The sequence below is a fragment of the Bombyx mandarina genome, chromosome 11 (genome assembly GCF_030267445.1).
Source record: "Bombyx mandarina strain Sakado chromosome 11, ASM3026744v2".
NCBI lineage: Eukaryota > Metazoa > Arthropoda > Insecta > Lepidoptera > Bombycidae > Bombyx > Bombyx mandarina.
Genome location: NC_143218.1, coordinates 2,699,823 through 2,720,075, shown reverse-complemented (window position 1 = coordinate 2,720,075; position 20,253 = coordinate 2,699,823). Strand labels below are relative to the sequence as shown.

The 20,253-nt window shown below is 41.2% G+C and overlaps 1 protein-coding gene across 13 annotated transcripts in view; it reads left to right on the top strand.

Annotated features, from left to right (window-relative positions):
* Nucleotides 1-20,253, top strand: part of LOC114241750 (segmentation protein cap'n'collar) — a 144,954-nt gene that overhangs the window by 117,989 nt on the left and 6,712 nt on the right. For all 13 annotated transcript variants that reach the window (XM_089731373.1, XM_089731362.1, XM_089731361.1 and 10 more), the window contains exons 8-17: nt 57-181; nt 921-1,066; nt 1,992-2,074; nt 3,375-3,477; nt 14,789-14,869; nt 15,308-15,419; nt 15,862-15,961; nt 16,503-16,611; nt 17,415-17,512; nt 18,093-18,201. In XM_089731373.1, coding sequence (XP_089587499.1) covers nt 57-181; nt 921-1,066; nt 1,992-2,074; nt 3,375-3,477; nt 14,789-14,869; nt 15,308-15,419; nt 15,862-15,961; nt 16,503-16,611; nt 17,415-17,512; nt 18,093-18,201 — 1,066 coding nt within the window. The remainder of the gene's footprint in view (nt 1-56; nt 182-920; nt 1,067-1,991; nt 2,075-3,374; nt 3,478-14,788; nt 14,870-15,307; nt 15,420-15,861; nt 15,962-16,502; nt 16,612-17,414; nt 17,513-18,092; nt 18,202-20,253) is intronic.

Below are 20,253 nucleotides of genomic sequence, written 5' to 3'. Positions count from 1 at the left end.
TCTTATAGTCATCGGTCAGAGTGATCGTCGCTTATCCCCCGTCTCCTTGTCGGTAGTCGTTGATGCGGTCGATGTCGGTGGAGCAACGCTGGCAGGACCTCGCCTCTCTGCTGACCATCCCGCCGCCACCGGAGCAGTACCAGCACTACCACCATCACCACCAGCACCCGCACAACATCAGGTGACGATACCCTTCGAACGCTTGAAACACCAGCCGATAGAATACTTACCATCCCCGCCAGAACATATATTTTGCGTAATTACTGGTGGTAGGACCTCTTGTATCACCGCCCTGCCTATTTCTGCCGTGAAGCAGTAATACGCTTCGGTTTGAAGGATGGGGCAGCCGTTCTAACTATACTGAGACCTTGGAACTTATATCTCAAAGTGGGTGGCGGCATTTACGTTGTAGATGTCTATGGACTCCGGTAACCACTTAACACCTGGTGGGCTAAGAGCTCCCACCTAAGCAATAAAAAAAAAAAAATTTTTAGATTTTTAGTTTCTCGATTTTGACGAACGATGTCTACTGGTGGTAGGACCTCTGGTGAGTCCGCATTGGCTCTCTTTCAGCGGACATTTTTTACCTTCTTAATACCAGGTGGCCCGTAAGCTTGTTCACCATGCTAAGCAATAAAAATGAAGACACCCTATCAATACCATTTTAACATAACAATCCTTTGGGCGCTATAACGGTTACCGTGGCTCTCCTACGGAACTCCTCATCATAGATTGGATCGCGTGGGGATGGATACCTGCAAACATTACCCTCGCCATTGCTTTTCTCGTGACTGGACGAGACTTAGAACCTCATTTCGCCAGGTCAATTACCACTTGGCACCGGGGGGACCATGATGTTCTTTCTCCGGTGCTCTCAATATCACATGTATCTGTGTAAACATCTGTGAGTTACATTACAGCGCCCATGGAGCGGCCGGCTACGCTCCGAACTACCACGGACCTCACGGACCCCACGGACCGCACGGGCCTCACGCTGCTCACGTGCCGCACGCGCCGCACGCCCCCCTCCCGGCTCCGGTGGCCGATAAACATCCGGATGCGTACGGTAAGTTGCTGATGGTGAGTCGATGTCGGGACATTGTTACTGCCGAGGATTCTCTCTTCGTTTTTAGAAGGATGAGTCACAGTTGAGAGGATCTCATTCTAGATTTATAACGTGATAGACTGACTCATGGTAGCGCAAACGATAGCTCTACCCTCTGCCTTTACTGGTGGTAGGACCTATTGTGAGTCCGCACGGGTGGGTACCACCACCCCGCCTATTTTCTGCCGTGAAGCAGTAATGCGTTTCGGTTTGAAGGGTGGGGCAGCCATTGTAACTATACTGAGACCTTAGAACTCACATCTCAAGGTAGGTGGGCTCCAGTAACCACTTAACACCAGGTGGGCTGTGAGCTCGTCCACCCATCTAAGCAACAAAAAAAAAACGAGGAAAGGTGTGGTAGAAAGATGGTCCTACTCTTATTGTTAGTAAAGGATCATCCATGCTACCCGAGGGGGACCGGGGTACCCGGGACGACGTCCCCCACCCCTAGTATTGAGTGGTAGCCGGAGCCCATGGACATCTACGACATGATTGCCGCCACCCACCTCGAGACCAAAGCTCTAAGGTCACATTTTGCAGTACACCAGCTGGTCCACTTTTCAAAGTCAGTCAGTCAAATGATCCCTTTGCAGAAATACAAAAAAATATATATTTTTGTTGTTGTTGCCTAGATGTGTGGACGAGCTCACAGCCCACCTGGTGTTAAGTGGTTACTGGAACCCACAGACATCTACAACGTTAACGCGCCACACACCTTGAGATATAAGTTCTAAGGTCTCAGTATAGTTACAACGGCTGCCCCGTCCTTCAAACCGAAACGCATTACTGCTTCACGGCAGAAATAGGCAGGGCGGTGGTACCTACCCGCGCGGACTCACAACAGGTCCTACCACCAGTAATATGTTTTTTTTCCTTTCTTTCCCAGTAGGGGCAACTGCTCCCATAGAAGGGGGGTACAAAGTTGAGAGTACTCATCCTTCGCAGCAGCAGGATGGAGTTTATTATCAGGTAACGAGTAATGTAATTTGTAATTAGATACTTTTGATGTGATGTTTAATGAAACAAAAGACTAAGTTGTTGCTCTGCAAAGAGTTATTCATTTTATTATTATTTTATTAACTTCTTTCTACAATAAAATTTATTATAATTATTTTCTAAACTGCAAAGAAAAACAACATTGAAAGCTATTGCTTCAATAATTAAACTTTTTTTTAAATCTAATTTTTTTTAAGTAATCCTGTACCATAGATAATACACGTAAATTAGTTATAGATAAGCAACTCAAGCACTCTACAAAAATGTTTACGGGCGTCGGCCACTAGATGGCCTCGCTTCGATTAGTTTCTCATTGCTCCTGTAGATGGCAGTAACCTATATTTTATTTTAAATGAAGGATTTTGTAAATTTTCAGAAACTACAAATTGATAAAATTTAATCAATTTGTCTATAACAATTATAGACGTGTATGAAGTATTATTTTTTTATTTTCTGTGCTTAGTTATACAATAATTATATGCCTTAACTTTAACAACATATAAGTTTTTGGCAGCCGCTACAAGATGTCGCTAGTTTCCATACAGAAAAAATATTTGTCTTCAAGTATCGCAGTTTCAAAGGCCCGACTATTATGATAGTCGAAGCTAATGCGCAGGAAATTTATAGTGGAACGAAGGGCCAAGAGAGCTTTATTTATAGATATTTAAAAAAAAACACAATCGAGTGCCTCTTTTTTTTTTGTAAATCGGTCAAGAAAAATATCCATATCGTCGTTGTCAGACTAAAATCTGCTATGTGCGCTTTTGGAGATTTTTACTTTTTGCCCTTTTCGTATAGTTCGCGGCCCTATAAAAAAACCGTATAAAAAAAACCTGTTATGTGTCTCTTATAGCTTTAATATTTTTCTATAGCTTTCACATACTTCTTAAAGAGACTTTTTGGCGGGAACGCGAGGAGTGAAGTTGTGTGATTTGTTTTATTTTGTCTATTTAGTGTTTCTTCAGCTTTAAATGTGTAAAAATGGTGGTTTATTAAGTGTTTAAAATCTGTGAGAGTGCACAAATGTGGGAAAATAAAACAAAGCCGCTGGACGTAACTCCTCGGTATCCTCCAAAAAGTCCACTGAAAAAATCTCAGTAAATGACCACCATTTTACAGTGATTATATTTCATTCCATATCATCTCATCTCATTTCATTTCATTTTATTTCATCCCATTTTTCATAAAAATAAGAATATAAATTAAAATAAGACGACTTAAAGGTCGTAGTTACCAGGTCATAAAATCGGCTGATAACGCCGCTTGATTTCAGAACACGCCCGCCGAGATGCCGGGGCCAGTCAACCAGGACGGCTTCCTCCAGTCGATCCTCAACGACGAGGACCTGCAGCTGATGGACATGGCGATGAACGAAGGTTAGGCCACTGACACTTTTATTGCTTATTGCATAGATGGTTGGACGAGCTCACAGCCCACCTGGTGTTAAGTGGTTACTGGAAGCCTAAATGTGCCACCCACCCTGAGATATAAGTTCTCAGTATAGTTACAACGGCTGCCCCGCCCTTCAAACCGAAACGCATTGCTGCTTCACGGCAGAAATAGGCGGGGCGGTGGTACCTATCCGTGCGGACTCACAAGAGTTTCTACTACCAGTATAGATACAATGTTTGCCCGATGCGAGAATCGAACTGACAACCCACGGCGCGTCAACAGTCAGAACCATTAACTAATACACCACCGTATCAATCATAGTGAATTACATTTTAAAAATCCAAAATGAACTTTCTTGGCGCTGATGAAGAATTAATTTCTTAGATTGATTGCGCCATCTAGCGCAAAACTTCAGAAATGGCTTTCGCATTATAGGTCGTGGACGGATAGATGGCGCTGATATATAAAATACCATATATAGCTTCCACTATTCAATCATAGATGGCGCTATCGTCAAAATGTCAACAGCGAACGGTTTCAATAATTAATTTGTATCTTTTTGATTTAATACGGTCAGTGTTTTTTTATGTTCATTTCATTGGACTCGTCTGATGTTACAAATAGATATATGAATGTGATTAAATCTACTTTTTTTTTTCTCTGATTAGCAGTTACAGCGCACCGAAAGTTTTACGCGGCAAAATTGAAAACGTTCCGACCGCCATTTTGGCACGATACATTAAATATTTTAGGAAATTATTTTCATCTATTTTACAGAAATTCCTTAAGGATTTTTTAAGAAAAATAAATTTGTACTTTATAAAAGACTTTAATTTAAAAAAAAAGACGTGTGGCACTCGGGGACTGCCGCGGTAAAGCTATTGCAAAGCATTTTTATCAACTTATGCAATTACCATTAGACAATAATAATTTAATATTAAAACAATAATAAAAATAAGACCACGCTATATTTATAAACATTAACAAAAGCAAAACATTAACTGTCCCCTTCACACTCATAAGCTAGACCGCGCGAGAGAGAGATGGGCAGACTTTTCATGATGCGCATGCAGTGCGACGTCACGCCGCGCGCTTATTCACAAACACTACACCAGCGCAACGTGTGAATTTGTTGATCGCGACCTACATAGTAGGCGTAGTGGGGGTGTCAGGTTATTTTCGTTACGGAATTTCTTGATTCAGTCGCCGCGATAGAAGCTATAGCTTAAAAATCTATGCTAAATTATTCACAGCGAAATAAAATTTAAATGATTAATTATAAATGTTACTATTAACTCATTAAAAACGTTATACGCTCTAAGACACCTTCTCGCCTGATCTCCTCAGGCGCTTTCCGATCCGGTGCTAGATTCTGCGAAGCACTGCTCTTGCTAGGGTCAGTGTTAGCACCACTCCTGTTTGAGCCCCGTGAGCTCACCTTCACACGTTAGGGTGAAGGTGAAATAGCCTCTCAAGGCTATCAGCATAGAGAGAAATAAAGAAACGTCCGTACAGGTTGATACTTAATACCTCTAATCGAACTGGGCAATAGTCGGTATTCCGACGCTTCGCATTTTAGTGGCATCAATAGGGAGTCGATTTATCGACGCTTCGGAATTTCTTTACGACACTATTGAATGTTCTGTGCGTAGGTAATGACAATGAAAAAAATAAATTATTTTATTTATTAATCTCGATAATTCGACCCCGGAAACATTAAAGTCGATTGTGTTTTACGCTGAATTCTTTTAGATAAGGGTCCGCTTTTTTTTCGTTTTTATCTTGTACCAAAAGATAAATTAAATTCAAAATTGCACATTGATTTTTTAATCCTTTTTAATTATAATGATATTATTATCGTCGGGCCTTGATACATCGTTTTTTTTTATTTTACATTTGTTTATTGGACTATGTAGCTAGCTCACGGCCCGCCCCGCGTTAAGCGGTTACCAGTATCCATAGACTTATGCCGCCATCCGACTTGACACGTTATATCTAAGTCACAATTATTATTTAATACTAGCTGACCGGCAGACTTCGCAGTGCCTCAATCGATAAATACTTTAGGTAAACTTTTGTATAAAATAAACATAAAACAAACAAAAGGAATCCGTCCGACGGGGGACACATCAAAGGAAAAACAAAATAGTTATTTTTATTTAATTCCGGGTATTTTCATATTTACCTCTACCTTTTAAACCTTCTCTGGACTTCCACAAATAATTCAAGACCCAAATTAGCCAAATCGGTCCAGCCGTTCTCGAGTTTTAGCGAGACTAACGAACAGCAATTCATTTTTATATTATAGATAATTTATATCGAGGGGTGAAAGAGTATTTGGTTTAAGTGACTTTTTGTAACTTACTTACTTACTTTACTTTTTGTAACTGACATGTCCTTCTTCAAACGAAACTTGTGGAGAGTATTAAGCGGTAGGCAGCAGCTTGGCTCTGCCCCTGGCATTACTGAAGTCCATGAGCGACGGTAACCACTCATCATCAGGTGGCTCGTCTGCCTAAAAGGACAATAAAAAAAAACTTACAGGAGAGCCGAAACATCGAACTGTTGATGCTGATACCAAATAAAACGAACCTTTAATTGCAAAGATAAATTGCGCTTAAAACAAATAGTTTTTCATCCCTCAATATATATTTATAATAGTATGCTGTATACATGTAAAGAAAGTTATTCCTTTCTATAATTTGAATTATGTCACGCATGCGCTGTCGACACGTGCCGGAACGTCTGCACATGTGCTGTAAACTGGAGAAGCCTTGACAGATAAACAATATGTCATTGTGTAAAATTTTATAAAAAATAATTTCTATTTAGATAGTTACAAGATTGTAAGATAAACTTTAAATGTCGTTTCTTTGTTCTTTCGGAGCAACACATTGAAGTTTTATTTTAATAAACATAATATAATACATATAAATAAAACAACATACCTAATAATCTTATATACATAAAAATACTTAATAGTTCTAGAATGCGCGTTCTATAAACATCAAATTTTTTAAATTCGAACGCCAGAGGATTAAAAAAGAATTGAGATTGTAATCTAAAATCGAAGAAGAATGCAGAACGAATGAAAAAAACTTCCAAATTCGAAATTCGAAAACACGTGTAAATCGAATTTTAAAAACATTAAAAAAAAGCATTCCCGCGGGCGCGCGATCGCGTCGCGTCGGAGGGAAATTTACGTAAAATTCGAATCGCTCTGCACAAACAACAAAAGAATTCAAATTGTTAATCGCCACTTCTAAATTTGAACTTTTCAATATTTGTTTAGGATTCATGTTTTATCTGGTTCTGTGCAAATAATATATTATTGTATTATTAAGACGATAAGAGCGACTCGTGTGTGTGTGTGTGTGTGTGTTCATTGTCGCATTTATACATCGTACAGAATAAGGCTTCTTCTAGCTTCACTTCGCATACCGCGTCGTTACGTTAGCGAAAACAGTTGGTCTAGAATTCTTTTTTTGTTTTAAATTTACTTTTTTGAAGTTTTTTTTTTTCTTGCCCCGTTCTCCAGAGACTCGAGTGATGAGATAGTTTCTTTTTTTTTTTTTAATTCCACCATGGAATCGAAATCGTACATTTACCGGCTCTTCATAATGCAGAGTTTCGTTGTCGCGTGCTGAATACGGTGAGAGCGCGCGAAATAAAACGCGGCAGACATTTTGGCGTTCGATTTATTTCGAAAATCGAACTAGTGTCATATTTACTTTAGAAGCGGTTATACATATTTGTGGTGCGTTCGAAATATAAAAAAACTGTTTGGCGCGAAGTTTTTTTTTTCTGTGCTATACGTCAAGACAAAAGCCTACATATGCCATTCTACCTGCGTTTGCGTGTAAGCAAGAGTGTTAAGGCGCATACAGAAGGTGGCATATGCCTTTGCAAATACTGCCGCTCTCTGCGCCGCGTTCGCACTACCTGCGACTCCCTAACCAGGGTCCCAGTTTCGGTTCTCAAGCGATACAACTTCTGTCTATGGTCCTTCAAGTATAGACAGTTCTTCGATTTGAATGCGACTGGGAGTCAACGCGCGCAGCCGTGTTTGCCGAGAGATAAGACAATAATGGAGACGGCGTTGTTTGTTTGATTTAAATTATTAGATACCAGAGACGAGAAAATTCTAGTATTTGCGCTGGGATCTATTCGAGTCTGTGACGTCACAGAAATTTTCCTAACGCTCATAAACTGCGCGGTGGCTGTGGAAAAAAACATAATAAAAGAAATAACAAAGTCAATGATGACAACGTGACGAGACGAGAACACCGACGGCGCTGGCAACATTCAAAACGAAAATCGATTAAGACAGATTTGAATAATTTATTTTTTATTTTTTTTACGCTGAAGCATAAAACATAGAGAGAATAATACTTCTCAATTTGAATTTACGCGTCACTAAAAAATTTTGTTCGCGTCACCGCCGAGTGACAGAGACAGCACGATACATAAGAAAAGAGATAGGAGATAAGTAGAAAAAAAATTACAGTAAAACAAAAACCGATATTATCGACCGGCTGTGGTACTTAGATAACGCGTTGTGTGATCTAAACCTATCATTAAGCGGGTCTTCCGCGGGCTTAACCATCGAAATATACGCTCGCTGGGCCGCGTTGTACGCTTAAAAGCCTTACTGAAGCGAGAGCTTTAGAAAAAAGCTCGGGATCGAAGGGATAAAGCTAGATTTAGAGACAGTAAAAAAGAACATGGATTTGAGCGTCATTAATTTGCATAGTTACGCTTACGCGTCGCATCCCTATTATTGCGTGACGCCATATTACGGGACCTCCGTTATATACGATCCGGAATATCTAAGGTCCTACTACAAGCTATACGATGGTAAGATATAAAATTTGTTTTATTTTATTAAATTTTTTTAAAGTGAATCTTGTTAACGCGCTTTGAGAGTAAAATTTAACTCGCGAATAGTTTCGTTACGGCTAGAGAGAAAAGATACGATTTAGGAAGAGCGAGAGTGAGAAAATAGACAGAGCGTCTCGCGAACCACTCGATCGCGGAGAGAGAGAGAGAACAAAGCGAGCTAGATCGTTTCTCTTATACACAGCATTCCCTATTACAAGAGAAACTTGATTTATGGATGAAAACCACAATACTACACACTGCAAAAGAAGTATCGCTGCTTTCACGCGCATCATTTTAAGAAGCCTATCTTAACGCGCTTTCATTAGTCCTCTATTTATTTATCTATGTGACCCACTGAGTTTATAGCTGGATCTTCTCAGATCATCGTGTCGAAGTCTTATACACAGCATTCCCTATTACAAGAGAGATTTGATTTAAAGCTGAAAAATGAAGAAAACCACAATAGGTATGCACCATAATGTTTGTTCGTAATCCTTACTATTCCGTCGGGTAGGGGTAGCAAAATTAGAGCATGGGGGGAGGGTCAGGAATGGGGAGATACCACAAATAAACTAAGCAATTCCATATTAGCGGCTAGAAATAGCTTGCCTTGTTTTTATTCTTTAATTTTAATCATTCTTCAAGTGTATCAGATATCAGATTGAGTTTCGAATATACCTGACAAAGTGAAGTTACTTTTACCGCTTTCTTTATTGTTCCTACCTAAGCTGATAGCCTTGAGAGGCTATGTCAGCACAACATTAACAAGTAGATGAGCTCACGGGGCTCAAACCTGACCTTGTTGCTAACACGAACCCTAGCAAGAGCAGTGCTTCGCAGAATCTACCACAGGATCGGAAACGCGACCCACTGAGAAGATCCGGCGAGAAACTCAGTGGGCTGTGTCTGTGGGTTAATTTACTCGCCGAGCCTTTCGTCGCAAGCGACGGGTTCGACGAGAACGATGATCTGTGCTTGAGGTGCCTAAAAGCACCGTTAGTGGATCAGGAGGATCCGAAATGACGTGTTTTGGGCGACGTCGACTGCTTACCATTCGGTTTACCAATGGTTAGTGTGAGGAAACTAAATAATTCACGATAATAACCTTTTTTTTTTATTGCTTAGATGGGTGGACGAGCTCACAGCCCACCTGGTGTTAAGTGGTTACTGGAGCCCATAGACATCTACAACGTAAATGCGCGACCCATCTTGAGATATAAGTTCTAAGGTCTCAAGTATAGTTACAACGGCTACCCCGCCCTTCAAACCGAAACGCATTACTGCTTCACGGCAGAAATAGGCAGGGTGGTGGTACCCACCCGCGCAGGCTCACAAGCGTTCCTACCACCAGTAGTTAATTCGTGTACGCGCAATGTAAAGTGAAGTCAGTTGGCAATCACTTCCGAGAGATCGCGAGGCACTGCTTGGCAGGAACGCGAGGAGTGAAGTTGTGTGATTTGCATTACTTTGTCTATTTAGTGTTTCTTCAGGTTTAAATGTGTAATAAGGGTGTTTCATTAACTGTTTAATATCTGTGAGAGTGCACAAACGTGGGAAAATTAAACAAAGCCGCTGGACGTAACTTCTCGGGATCGTCCAAAAAGTCCACTGAAAAAATCTCAGTAAATGACCACCGTTTTACTGAGATTATATTTCATCCCGTATCATCTCATCTCATTTCATCCCAATTGATTAATGTCTCAAATTAATTATCTTCGTTTCATTTTATTTCACTCTATAATATCATTTTTCATAAAAATAAGAATATAAATTAAAATAAGACATGACTTAAAGGTCGTAGTTACCAGGTCATAAAATCCTTTAAAAAAAGACGTGTGGCACTCGGAGACTGTCGCGGTAAAGCTATTGCATAGCATTTTTTATCGACAAGAATAATTTAATATTAAAACAACAATAAAATAAGATCCGGCGAGAAACTCAGTGGGCTAACTTTCAATGAATCTGCTACATTGTGAGTATTCCATTTTGACCGCGCACTCACTAGAGGGCGCCTCACATGGGATAGAGACACGCCTTTGGATGCTAGTTCTAACTCTCATTCGCCCAGAATCAACGGTTTAGCTAGTTTATTTTTAATGCCACTCCAGCAAAAAACGCGAGCTACATAGTAGGCGTAGTGAGGGGTGGAAGGTTTTTTTCGTTACGGAATTTCACGATTCCGCTCTAAGCCGCGCTCAAGGCCCGTGATAAAATCTATGCAATAGTTTAAGCTAAAAGAGATCGCGAGTCGTGATTTGTAATTGCGTTCCATTGCGTGCATCGCTACATACCAATGCACCGGACGTCTTATCATTTAGGCCACGACGACTTCAAAAAGCGCATCTTATCGCTAAAAGCGATCTCTTCCAGGCAACAGTTTAGATAATGGCTATGTATTTTGATACTAACATAATTTTAAGATATATATTTACATAACGAGTCCTAGTTTGGCTTTTATAAATAAATAATAATAAAATATAATTAAAACGATTTTGACGGTTTAATTTCGCATTTATTTTTTTATTAAATTTGTTTTCACGAATTAAACAATTAAAAATTTCCTTTTTTTTTTTAATCACCTTTGTAGGCACATCATACGAAGCATACTTGATGGTGAATGGCCATTGTCGCCTATGGACCTCAGCAAATCCAGGGACAAAGTCAAACCGCTGCCTACCATTAAAATCCATACGAACAGACCTATTATTGTTTGTTTTCTGCCAATTTAGCATGACAATGTGATAATGAGAATTTTCCATTCACCGTGACTGGTAAAAGCTGCTAGGAATTATCTGATAGCGAAGGATCGCTCGCTGATAAGCCTGATAGATGATGATGGCACACGAATAATTTCGTTTTGGATAGAGATACATTCATTGGATACGGCTCGTTACGATAACGATTGCGATTGCGATTGCAATTGCGATTGTTATGTATACGATTTTTTTTTTTATTGAATGGACTTTAGACTTTGTCGTATAAATGTTGCAGTGGATTTTTTGTTTTTTGGAGTCGTGTTTAGCTCGCCACCATGCCAATTTGCCGCCAAGCTGCTATGAGACCGCACAGGTAGATATAGCTAGATATAGCCATGCCAATTTGCCGTAAAGAATTAGTGATTTAACACGGGTAGATAAAGCCATGGCAATTTGCCGCCTAGTTGTAATGTGGGTCTAGTGTTGTGCGAAATCGATTATCAATAATCGATTATCACAATAATCATTTGCAATCGATTTTCTTTTATAAAATCGATTATTGAGAGAAAACCATTTAAGTTATGATAACCCTGGTCGATTTGGGACCATTTTGATCAGGAGAAATCAAATTTTGTCGCCACATCTACATCTTCAACTGATAATATTATAACACTAGCGACCCGCCCTCGCTTCGCTTCGGAAACATTAAAACACACATGAAACCAAAAAAAAAAAATAAAAAAAAAATGAAAAAAAAGTAGCCTATGTTTATCAGGGACAATATCGGCTTCTAATGGAAAAAGAATTTTTCAAATCGGTCCAGTAGTTTCGGAGCCTATTCGAAACAAACAAACAAACAAATCTTTCCTCTTTATAATATTAGTATAGATTACGACAATACTTGGAATTATTTGCCTTTAATTGCAAGAACAAACAATTCTCTACAATATTGGAAGAGCATTAAAACAAATAACCCTTATCTGTACAAATTATATTTAAAATACTCGTGTATCGCAGCTACCCCCGCCCGATCCATTAACGGTGCTTTTAGGTACCTCAAGCATCGGTCACCGTCCTCGTCGCACCCGTCGCTTGCGATGAAGGTTTCGACGAGCGAATTAACCCATAGCCACAGCCCACTGAGTTTCTCGCCGGATCTTCTCAGTGGGTCGCGTTTCCGATCCGGTGGTAGATTCTGCGAAGCACGGCTCTTGTTAGGGTCAGTGTTAGCAACACTTCGGTTTGAGCCCCGTGAGCTCACCTACACACATTAGGGTAAAGCTGAGATAACCTCTCAAGGCTATCAGCATAGATAGGAAAAAAAAGCTAAGTTTCTAAATTAGCTCTAGCTAATTAAAAAAAATTATGTTATCTCGATTAATAATTTTTTAAAATGCTAACTGGACTCTGATTGGAAATTTATTTATTTCTTTGATTTTTAATATAAACATGTTTCTTTTTCAATAAATCAGTGATTACATTCTGTTTTTTTTTATAATAATATAGAGAAGCTATAACAATTTTTATTTCAAAGTAATAATCAAACCTAATTGATTAATAATCGATTAATCGATTAAATAAATAATCGAATTGCCACACCACTATGTAGGTACGCACGGGTAGATATATAGCTATGGAAATTTGCCGTAAAGAATTAGTGATTTGTCTCAGGTGGATATATATATAATCATGGAAATCTGCCGCGTAATTCCCAAGGTTGGTTCACGTCTAAACTTGGATGGCTTCTCATTCCTATATCTCCTCTTAACTATCCACACCAGGGACGCACATGCAGGCTCTTTGACTCTGGTACCTGTCCTGGTGGAACCGGAAAGACCTTCGGGCCACCAGTAATATAACCTTACTTAAAAAAGATGTGTGGTGTCGTGGGACACCAGATAGGAACGAAGTTCTTTATTATGAAAATATTAATTTTAAGTTCTATTCGAGGTATAAAGAAAATAAAACTGGAGGTTTCGCAACAACCCACGGTCATTCGGTAACGTGCGAACTTATTTTGGTAAACTTCATTCACGGTTGCTCGCATAAGAGTTAGTGTATTGCGCAAACGAACGCTCTGAGATCGTGGTCAATGAATGATAAAAGTGCTATTTTTTGTAGGTTGTTACAAAGTTAAGTCGCACACTGTGTGCATTACTAATCTGTACGCTATTACCAAGTTAAGTCGTGCACTGTGTGCATTACTAATAAAAATCTTACGTTACGGACGTTTTTTCCCGGTTAGGGTACCCCTCCGCATCGTCCCATAAGGAACTTCGTTCCAAAAAAAAAACTTCAATTGTGACGAGTTTTGTTTGTAATTTTACATTTTAAACTGGTGCAAAAATAGCACTGAAAATTATCTCGTAATTATTACAATTATTATGACTCATTATAATGGTTTTATCTTTTTTTATTCTTTATTGATATCATCACGCCTATCACATCCGGTGTGTATAGAGATACCGCGTTATCTTTCGCCACAGGTGTGTGTGTGTTGTATGTTCATATTATAACATCGTATATGCGTTTACAAGCTGAACGAAATTCGCCCGTATTCGCGGGTGCCTTAAGACTTAGATTCGTTTTATCGCAAAGCCGAATTTAAACAATTTGCCACAATCTGAAACCAAAATTTTACAAACATATGTACTAGTAACATATAAATTTTTTCTTCGGTTAACGAAATCGCAACCTTATTATACTGTGCGCGTGGTCTAGCAGCGTCCCAGACTGCTGTTAAGTGGCCTCCGGAGCCCATGGACATCAGCAAGGTAAACGTCACGAAAAATTCTTTCGAATTCTCATTTTTTAATGTACACTAGCCGTACTCGCCTTTTCTACATGGATACAAAGTTTCAAGTCAATCGGATGCACGGTTCAGTAGTTATAACGGAATATCCGTAAAAAGCATTTTTTTTTTTTTTTTTTACCTAAGCTGATAGCCCTAGTGGCTATTTCAGCGTAACCCTAACTTTAGTAGGTGAGCTCACGGGGCTGAAACCTGATGACGTTGCTAACACGAACCCTAGCAAGAGCCGTGCTTCGCAGAATCTACCACCGGATCGGAAACGCGACCCACTGAGAAGACCCGGCGAGAAACTCAGTGGGCTGTGTCTGAGAGTTAATTTACTCGTCGAGCCCTTCGTCGCAAGCGACGGGTTCGACGAGAACGGTGACCGGTGCTTGAAGTACCTAAAAGCACCGTTAGTGGATCGGGAGGAACCGAGATGACGTGTAAAAGATTTATATATTAGTATAGATTGGCGGACCCGACAGACATTGTCCTGTGACTGCATACACAAAAATTCATTCAAGTCGATCCAGCCGTTTAGTTACAATATAGATAAATAACTACATAGTCTAAAACTAAATCGCTTTCTCTGTCCCTATATCCCTATGTATGCTTAAATCTTTAAAACTACGCAACGGATTTTGATGCGGTTTAATAGATAGAGTGATTGAAGAGGAAGGTTTATATGTATAATAACATCCATTAAGTAGTGGAGAAATCAATAATAAATTACAGCTTCCGAAGCGAAGCGAGGGCGGGTCACTAGTATCCTATATACCGACTTGTAGACCAACATTTCGATATCGTATCTCAAACACGCTATGACATCCATGGCCTTCGGGATCTGCTCATCATCAGACTCTTCGTAAATTCGTTCGAGAGTCAATGCAAAATTTTTAATGTTTATGATTTTTCTATTACCAGGAATGTACACAATGCGAATGCTGGACGGGGCGAGCTCCCACCACGGCCCCCACCACAACCACTCCCACATGATGGTGCCAGGTGAGGTCTTTAATTCCTATAGGGCTTTCATTTCGCTATCCAGACAACAGTTCTGCGATGCTGCTCGGATATGAGAGAGATGGCAATTCTGATGCATACCTACTCTGGTAAAGAAGACGAGTTCCCCCAAAGCTGATACAAAGAATCAGTAGGGGATTTGATTTGTTCCAACTCAGGTCACACCTTTCAAATATATCGACTGTAATATGCTACTTAAGACGTTTTACTGCGTCCAGATGATATCATTACTCATACAGCATCATCACCGTCATCATCAATCCATGCTCACCAGTCGCCAACATCTTGGCCTGCTTCCTCTCCTCCGATCAGGAGCTTCCGTCACTGCTGTGCTTGATGCTACTTGTATACTGTGATATCAATGGATCGTTGAAGAAAGATTAGGGGTGTGTTTAATTAGTGCCTTGTTCTTGTCATCAGAGCGTGACTCGGCATCAGACAGTGCCGTCTCCTCGATGGGCTCCGAACGCGTGCCTTCGCTTTCGGACGGCGAATGGTGTGACGGTAGCGATTCCGCCCAAGAGTTCCACAGGTGAGTTGCGTTTGAAACCGTATCTTGCTTTGAGACTTAGGTCCACGTCTCAATTGTACCAACGTTTGTTGGGCGGCTCTTAAAGTGGACCGGTTTTTGCCCCCTCGCGCCAGAATATTACTGGTGGTAGGACCTTTTGTGAGTCCGCACGGGTAGGCACCACCGCCCTGCCTCTTTGTGCCGTGAAGCAGTAATGCGTTTCGGCTTAAAGGACGGGCCAGCCGTTGTAACTATACCTTAGAACTTATATCTCAAGGTGGGTGGCGCATTAACGTTGTGTATATCTATAGGGCTCTAGTGTCCACTTAACACTAGGAGGGCTGTGAGCTCGTCCGCCCATATAAGCAATAAAAAAAACTTAAGGTTAACCGGTTTTTGCACCTCGCGCCAGATATAGGCAAGTGGAACAGACGATATTTAAGAAAGTGTCCTTTTTTTCCAGTTCCAAGTTCCGCCCATTTGAAAGCTCTTACGGCAGAGAGCGCTCCGCCTCCCACCAGCCCCAGAAGAAGCACCACATGTTCGGGAAGAGATGCTTTCAGGTAAGTTCAACTGTTGGCCAGACTTTAGCTGTTGCTTGAGCCAAATGGTATCAGTAATGATGATGACTCCGACAATAATGGATAAGAAGTGTGATTCATAGTTTTATATTATATAAGAAGGAGAAGAAGTAATTGACGGTTGGTACCGACAAACCCCCAGTCGAAGCCCACACATCTGTCCCCGTGTTTGCTATTTTTATTTTTTATTCCTTACTTCCACACGTCATTTCGGATCCTAACGATCCACCACCGGTGCTTTTAGGTACCTCAAGCACCGGTCATCGTTCTCGTCGAAGGGCTCGACAAGTAAATTAACCCTCAGACACAGCCCACTGAGTTTCTCTCCAGATCTACTCAGTGGGTCGCGTTTCCGATCCGGTGGTAGATTCTGCGAAGCACTGCTCTTGCTAGGGCCAGTGTTAGCAACAACGTCAGGTTTGAGCCCCGTGAGCTCACCTACTTGCTCTAAAGCCATATCGTCATCGGCACATCCGTTTAGCGGACGGACTGTGGTTATGTAACGGTCGATCTCATCTCCCAGGAGCAGCCGCCGACCCCCATGGAGCCGGTGCAGGCGCAGCGACCTACTCCCGTCAAGTACGAGTGTCCGGAGCAGGCTTACCACCACGAGGGCCTGCACATGCACAACGGTACGTGTTGATAAGCTATGCGGTATGACTGACTCGGCGGCGCTGTGGTTAGCAGCTCTGACTGGTGTGCTGAGTGTCGCGGGTTCGATTCTCGCATTGGGCAAATATTAAAACAGATTTTTTCGCTCGTTATCTGGGTGTTTATCATCTATATATGTATATTAGTGACCCGCCCTCACCTTGCTTATTGTCGTACCGCAGGTGACACCGCGGGGTGAATCTAGTCTAAAAAAAGTAGCCTGAGTGACTCCTTATATCATCAGCTACCTATCAGTGAAAGTCACGTCAAAATCGGTCCAGCCGTTCCAGAGATTAGCCGGAACAAAGAGACAAACAGACAGACAAAAAATAAAAAAATAATATTTTGGTATATGTACTGTGGTATACATACTTACGCATTTAGTAAAAAGTAGTTATTTTATTATTACAAACAGACACTCCAATTTTATTTATATCTATAGATATTTATAAACGTATCTACTAAGTCTGTTACCCATAACACAGTGAATCCTAATTTGGGGCCAATCATTAATTTATTTATTATTAATTAATATGTGCGTGTATAAAATAGTCAAAGATAGAGCAATATTTCCAAGTCTCTTTTTAAGTAGTGCTGTCATTAAAATAAAAAAATTACGAGTAGCTTTTTTTTCTTTCTTAAACAAATGAGAAAAGCTACAAATGCAATTAATAATCACTGAATCGATGACGTCACAATAATTTTGTCACCTCGAATTAATAATATCTTAAGACCTGACATTGGAAAAGACATTAAATTTTTCTTGTCATTTATTTTCGTACAGATTTCGGAGGTCGGCACCAGGTCGCTCCGCCCCACGTGGCGGGTCTGCAGCCGGCGCTCGAGCTGAATGCGCCCCACTCCAGCCACGCCCTCCTCCAGGTAATCGGCGAGGAGCCACGGGGACCAGGGGGGGACGGTACGAAGGGGGAAGGGGGCGTCCCATGAGCCCCACGGACCACCGCTCTGCCTAGATCTGGCGCGAACCACTATAGAGTTCCAGTTCAAAGGGTGGGGGGCAGCTGTACTGTACTGTACTGAAACTTAGAACTCGTGTCTCAAAATCTGTGACCGTCGCTCTTGTAGACAGATGAGCATACAGCCCAAATGATATTGAGTGGTAACCGTCGCCCAAAGACGTCAGCAATGTCAGGGACATAGTCGAACCGCAGTCTATCCATGTCTCCGGCCCCCAGTAACCACTTAACGCCAGGCGGACCGTCATTCTCGCAGGCAGACGAGCATACCTGATGGTGAGTGGTTACTGTCGTCCAAGGACGTCAGCAATGCCAGGGACAGAGCCGAGTCGCTAAACATGAAGTCATTAAGTACTCTGCACAAGCCTCGTTTGAAGAAGTTAGTCTTCTAGATTTTTTCTCTTATCTAGATCTGAACCTGGTACATGACTCTTCCAGTATCTTTCACCGATGAGCTCCAGCTAAACCGTCCGTTTGTCTTGCAGGGCGCCGTGGGGCCGGGGTTCGGAGTCCCGGAGCGCGTGCGGCACAACCACACGTACAGCGCGCCCCTCGCCGCGCCCCCGCACGCCCCCACCGTGCGCGATAAAAGGGGTAAGTGACGACTAGTAGACACTATCTCTATTCGTAACAAACTATATCCGTTATGATCATAAAGCACGCGATATCCGTTATATTTATATAGCACGCTATATATTTCGAAGTGCAACTTCTTTCGGCGCGTTGAGAGTAAAATTTAACTCGCGACAATTTGAGAAGAGCGAGAGTGAGCAAATAGAGCGTCTCGCGAATCACTCGACCGTGGAGAGAGAGAGAGAAAGCGAGATAGGTCGTTTCTCTTATACACAGCATTGCCTGTTACAAGAGAGATTTGATTGATGGATGAAAAATTATCAAAACCACAATACTACACACCGCAAAAGAAGTTTCACTTCTTTCACCTGCACCAAGCTGCACGCGCACCATTTTTTGTTATCTCGGCGGGAATCAAGTCCTATAGAGCGCGCGATATTTGTTGAGAAAAAAAAAGCATTCTATTTGTTATGAATCCAATAACGCTCGTTTTGTTATGCGTCGGAAATAACGTGCTATTTTTTCGTACGCTATATTCTTTAAGCAGTTGCGGGAAGCACATGGACCAGAACAGCTGAAAATAGAAGCATATGGAGGCAGTTGGAGGAGGCCTATGTCTATAATAGACAAACAGACAATAACTAATAATAACATAGGAAGAAAAAAAAAAAGCTTGCAAAAAAAAAAAATTATTAATATTAATACCACTTGTATAGGTAAAAAAAAAAAAATATTTGTCTGAATAAAGGCTTTATTATTATTATTATTATATATTCTTTAAGCCTGCTAAATATAGACAACGATGGGAGATGCTAGAGAAGGCCTACATACTGAACTCAGAGATATTCTGTGAAATAATAAAACAAAAAAAATATGTATAAACGGGGGCACGGCGCGGCGCAGACTCTCGCGATCGCACAAATGTCTAATCATCAAATGCGTCATTAGTACTATCGTCTGTCTTCGTTTTCGGAAGCGGTCTCCTAACACCCAGTATACTGTACTTGCGTATTCATGAAATTTCGAAGTACCCACATAACTCTGAAATGCCTCAAATCTTTGCTCTAATTTATTCGGTATAAAATATCTAATATCAAATCTACATATAAGGTCTAAAACGTATATTAACAAACAAAAGAAGGGAAAGTTAGACAAATCCAGGCGCCTTAGTAACGTAAATTGACATAATTACTTCAGTGCGCCGCGTAGGGCACCGGTGACCTACACGGCAGTCGAAGGGTTAAAACCGTTTTAGCATGGCCTCAAGTTTTTATGTATTTATTGCTTAGATGGGTGGACGAGCCCACAGCCCACCAGGTGTTAAGTGATTACTGGAGCCCATAGACATCTACAACGTAAATGCGCCACCCACCTTCCGATATGAGTTCTAAGGTCTCAAGTATATTTAGTATAGTTAGTTTAATGGGATTTATCGCATTTATTTTATATGTAATCTTTGTCGAAACGTGCCGCGTGCTGATCTGACAGTGAGTAGTCACCGTCGCTCGGGGACAGCAGCAATTCCTGAAGCTAATACCAAACCGCGAATCCTGATCACGCAAGAGCCAATCACCGTCGACGCCCTAGACGCGCTCTTGCGTATCCATCAGATCCAATAACCTTTGCATTAGACGCCTTCAGCTCTAACACTAGGAGCAGGCTTAGGGACCCCGGTAACCGTGCTCGTCGAACTCGACAAAGAGATCGACGTGCAACCTATCCTAAATATAAAAAAAAAAGACATGCCCGCTGAGTTTCTTGCCAGTTCTTCTCAGGGCGGAGGCTAGTTTTTGTGAATTGACGGTAGTTCTTTTTAACGTTTAATAAGTGTGTACTTTTATTTATGTTGAATAAAGAAATTTTGATTTGATTTGATTTAAACATTAGCCCGCTGAGTTTCTCGCCGGATCTTCTCAGCGGGTCGTGATTCCGATCCGGTAGTAGATTCATTCGCGAAGCAGTTGCTCTTGAGTTGTTAGGTCTCCTTCGGAGGCGCTCGGGCGGCTGTTAGCTAATCCCACCCCTCCTGACTGAGCCTTTTTTCGCTCCTCAATCCTGGTGAAACTGGAGAGG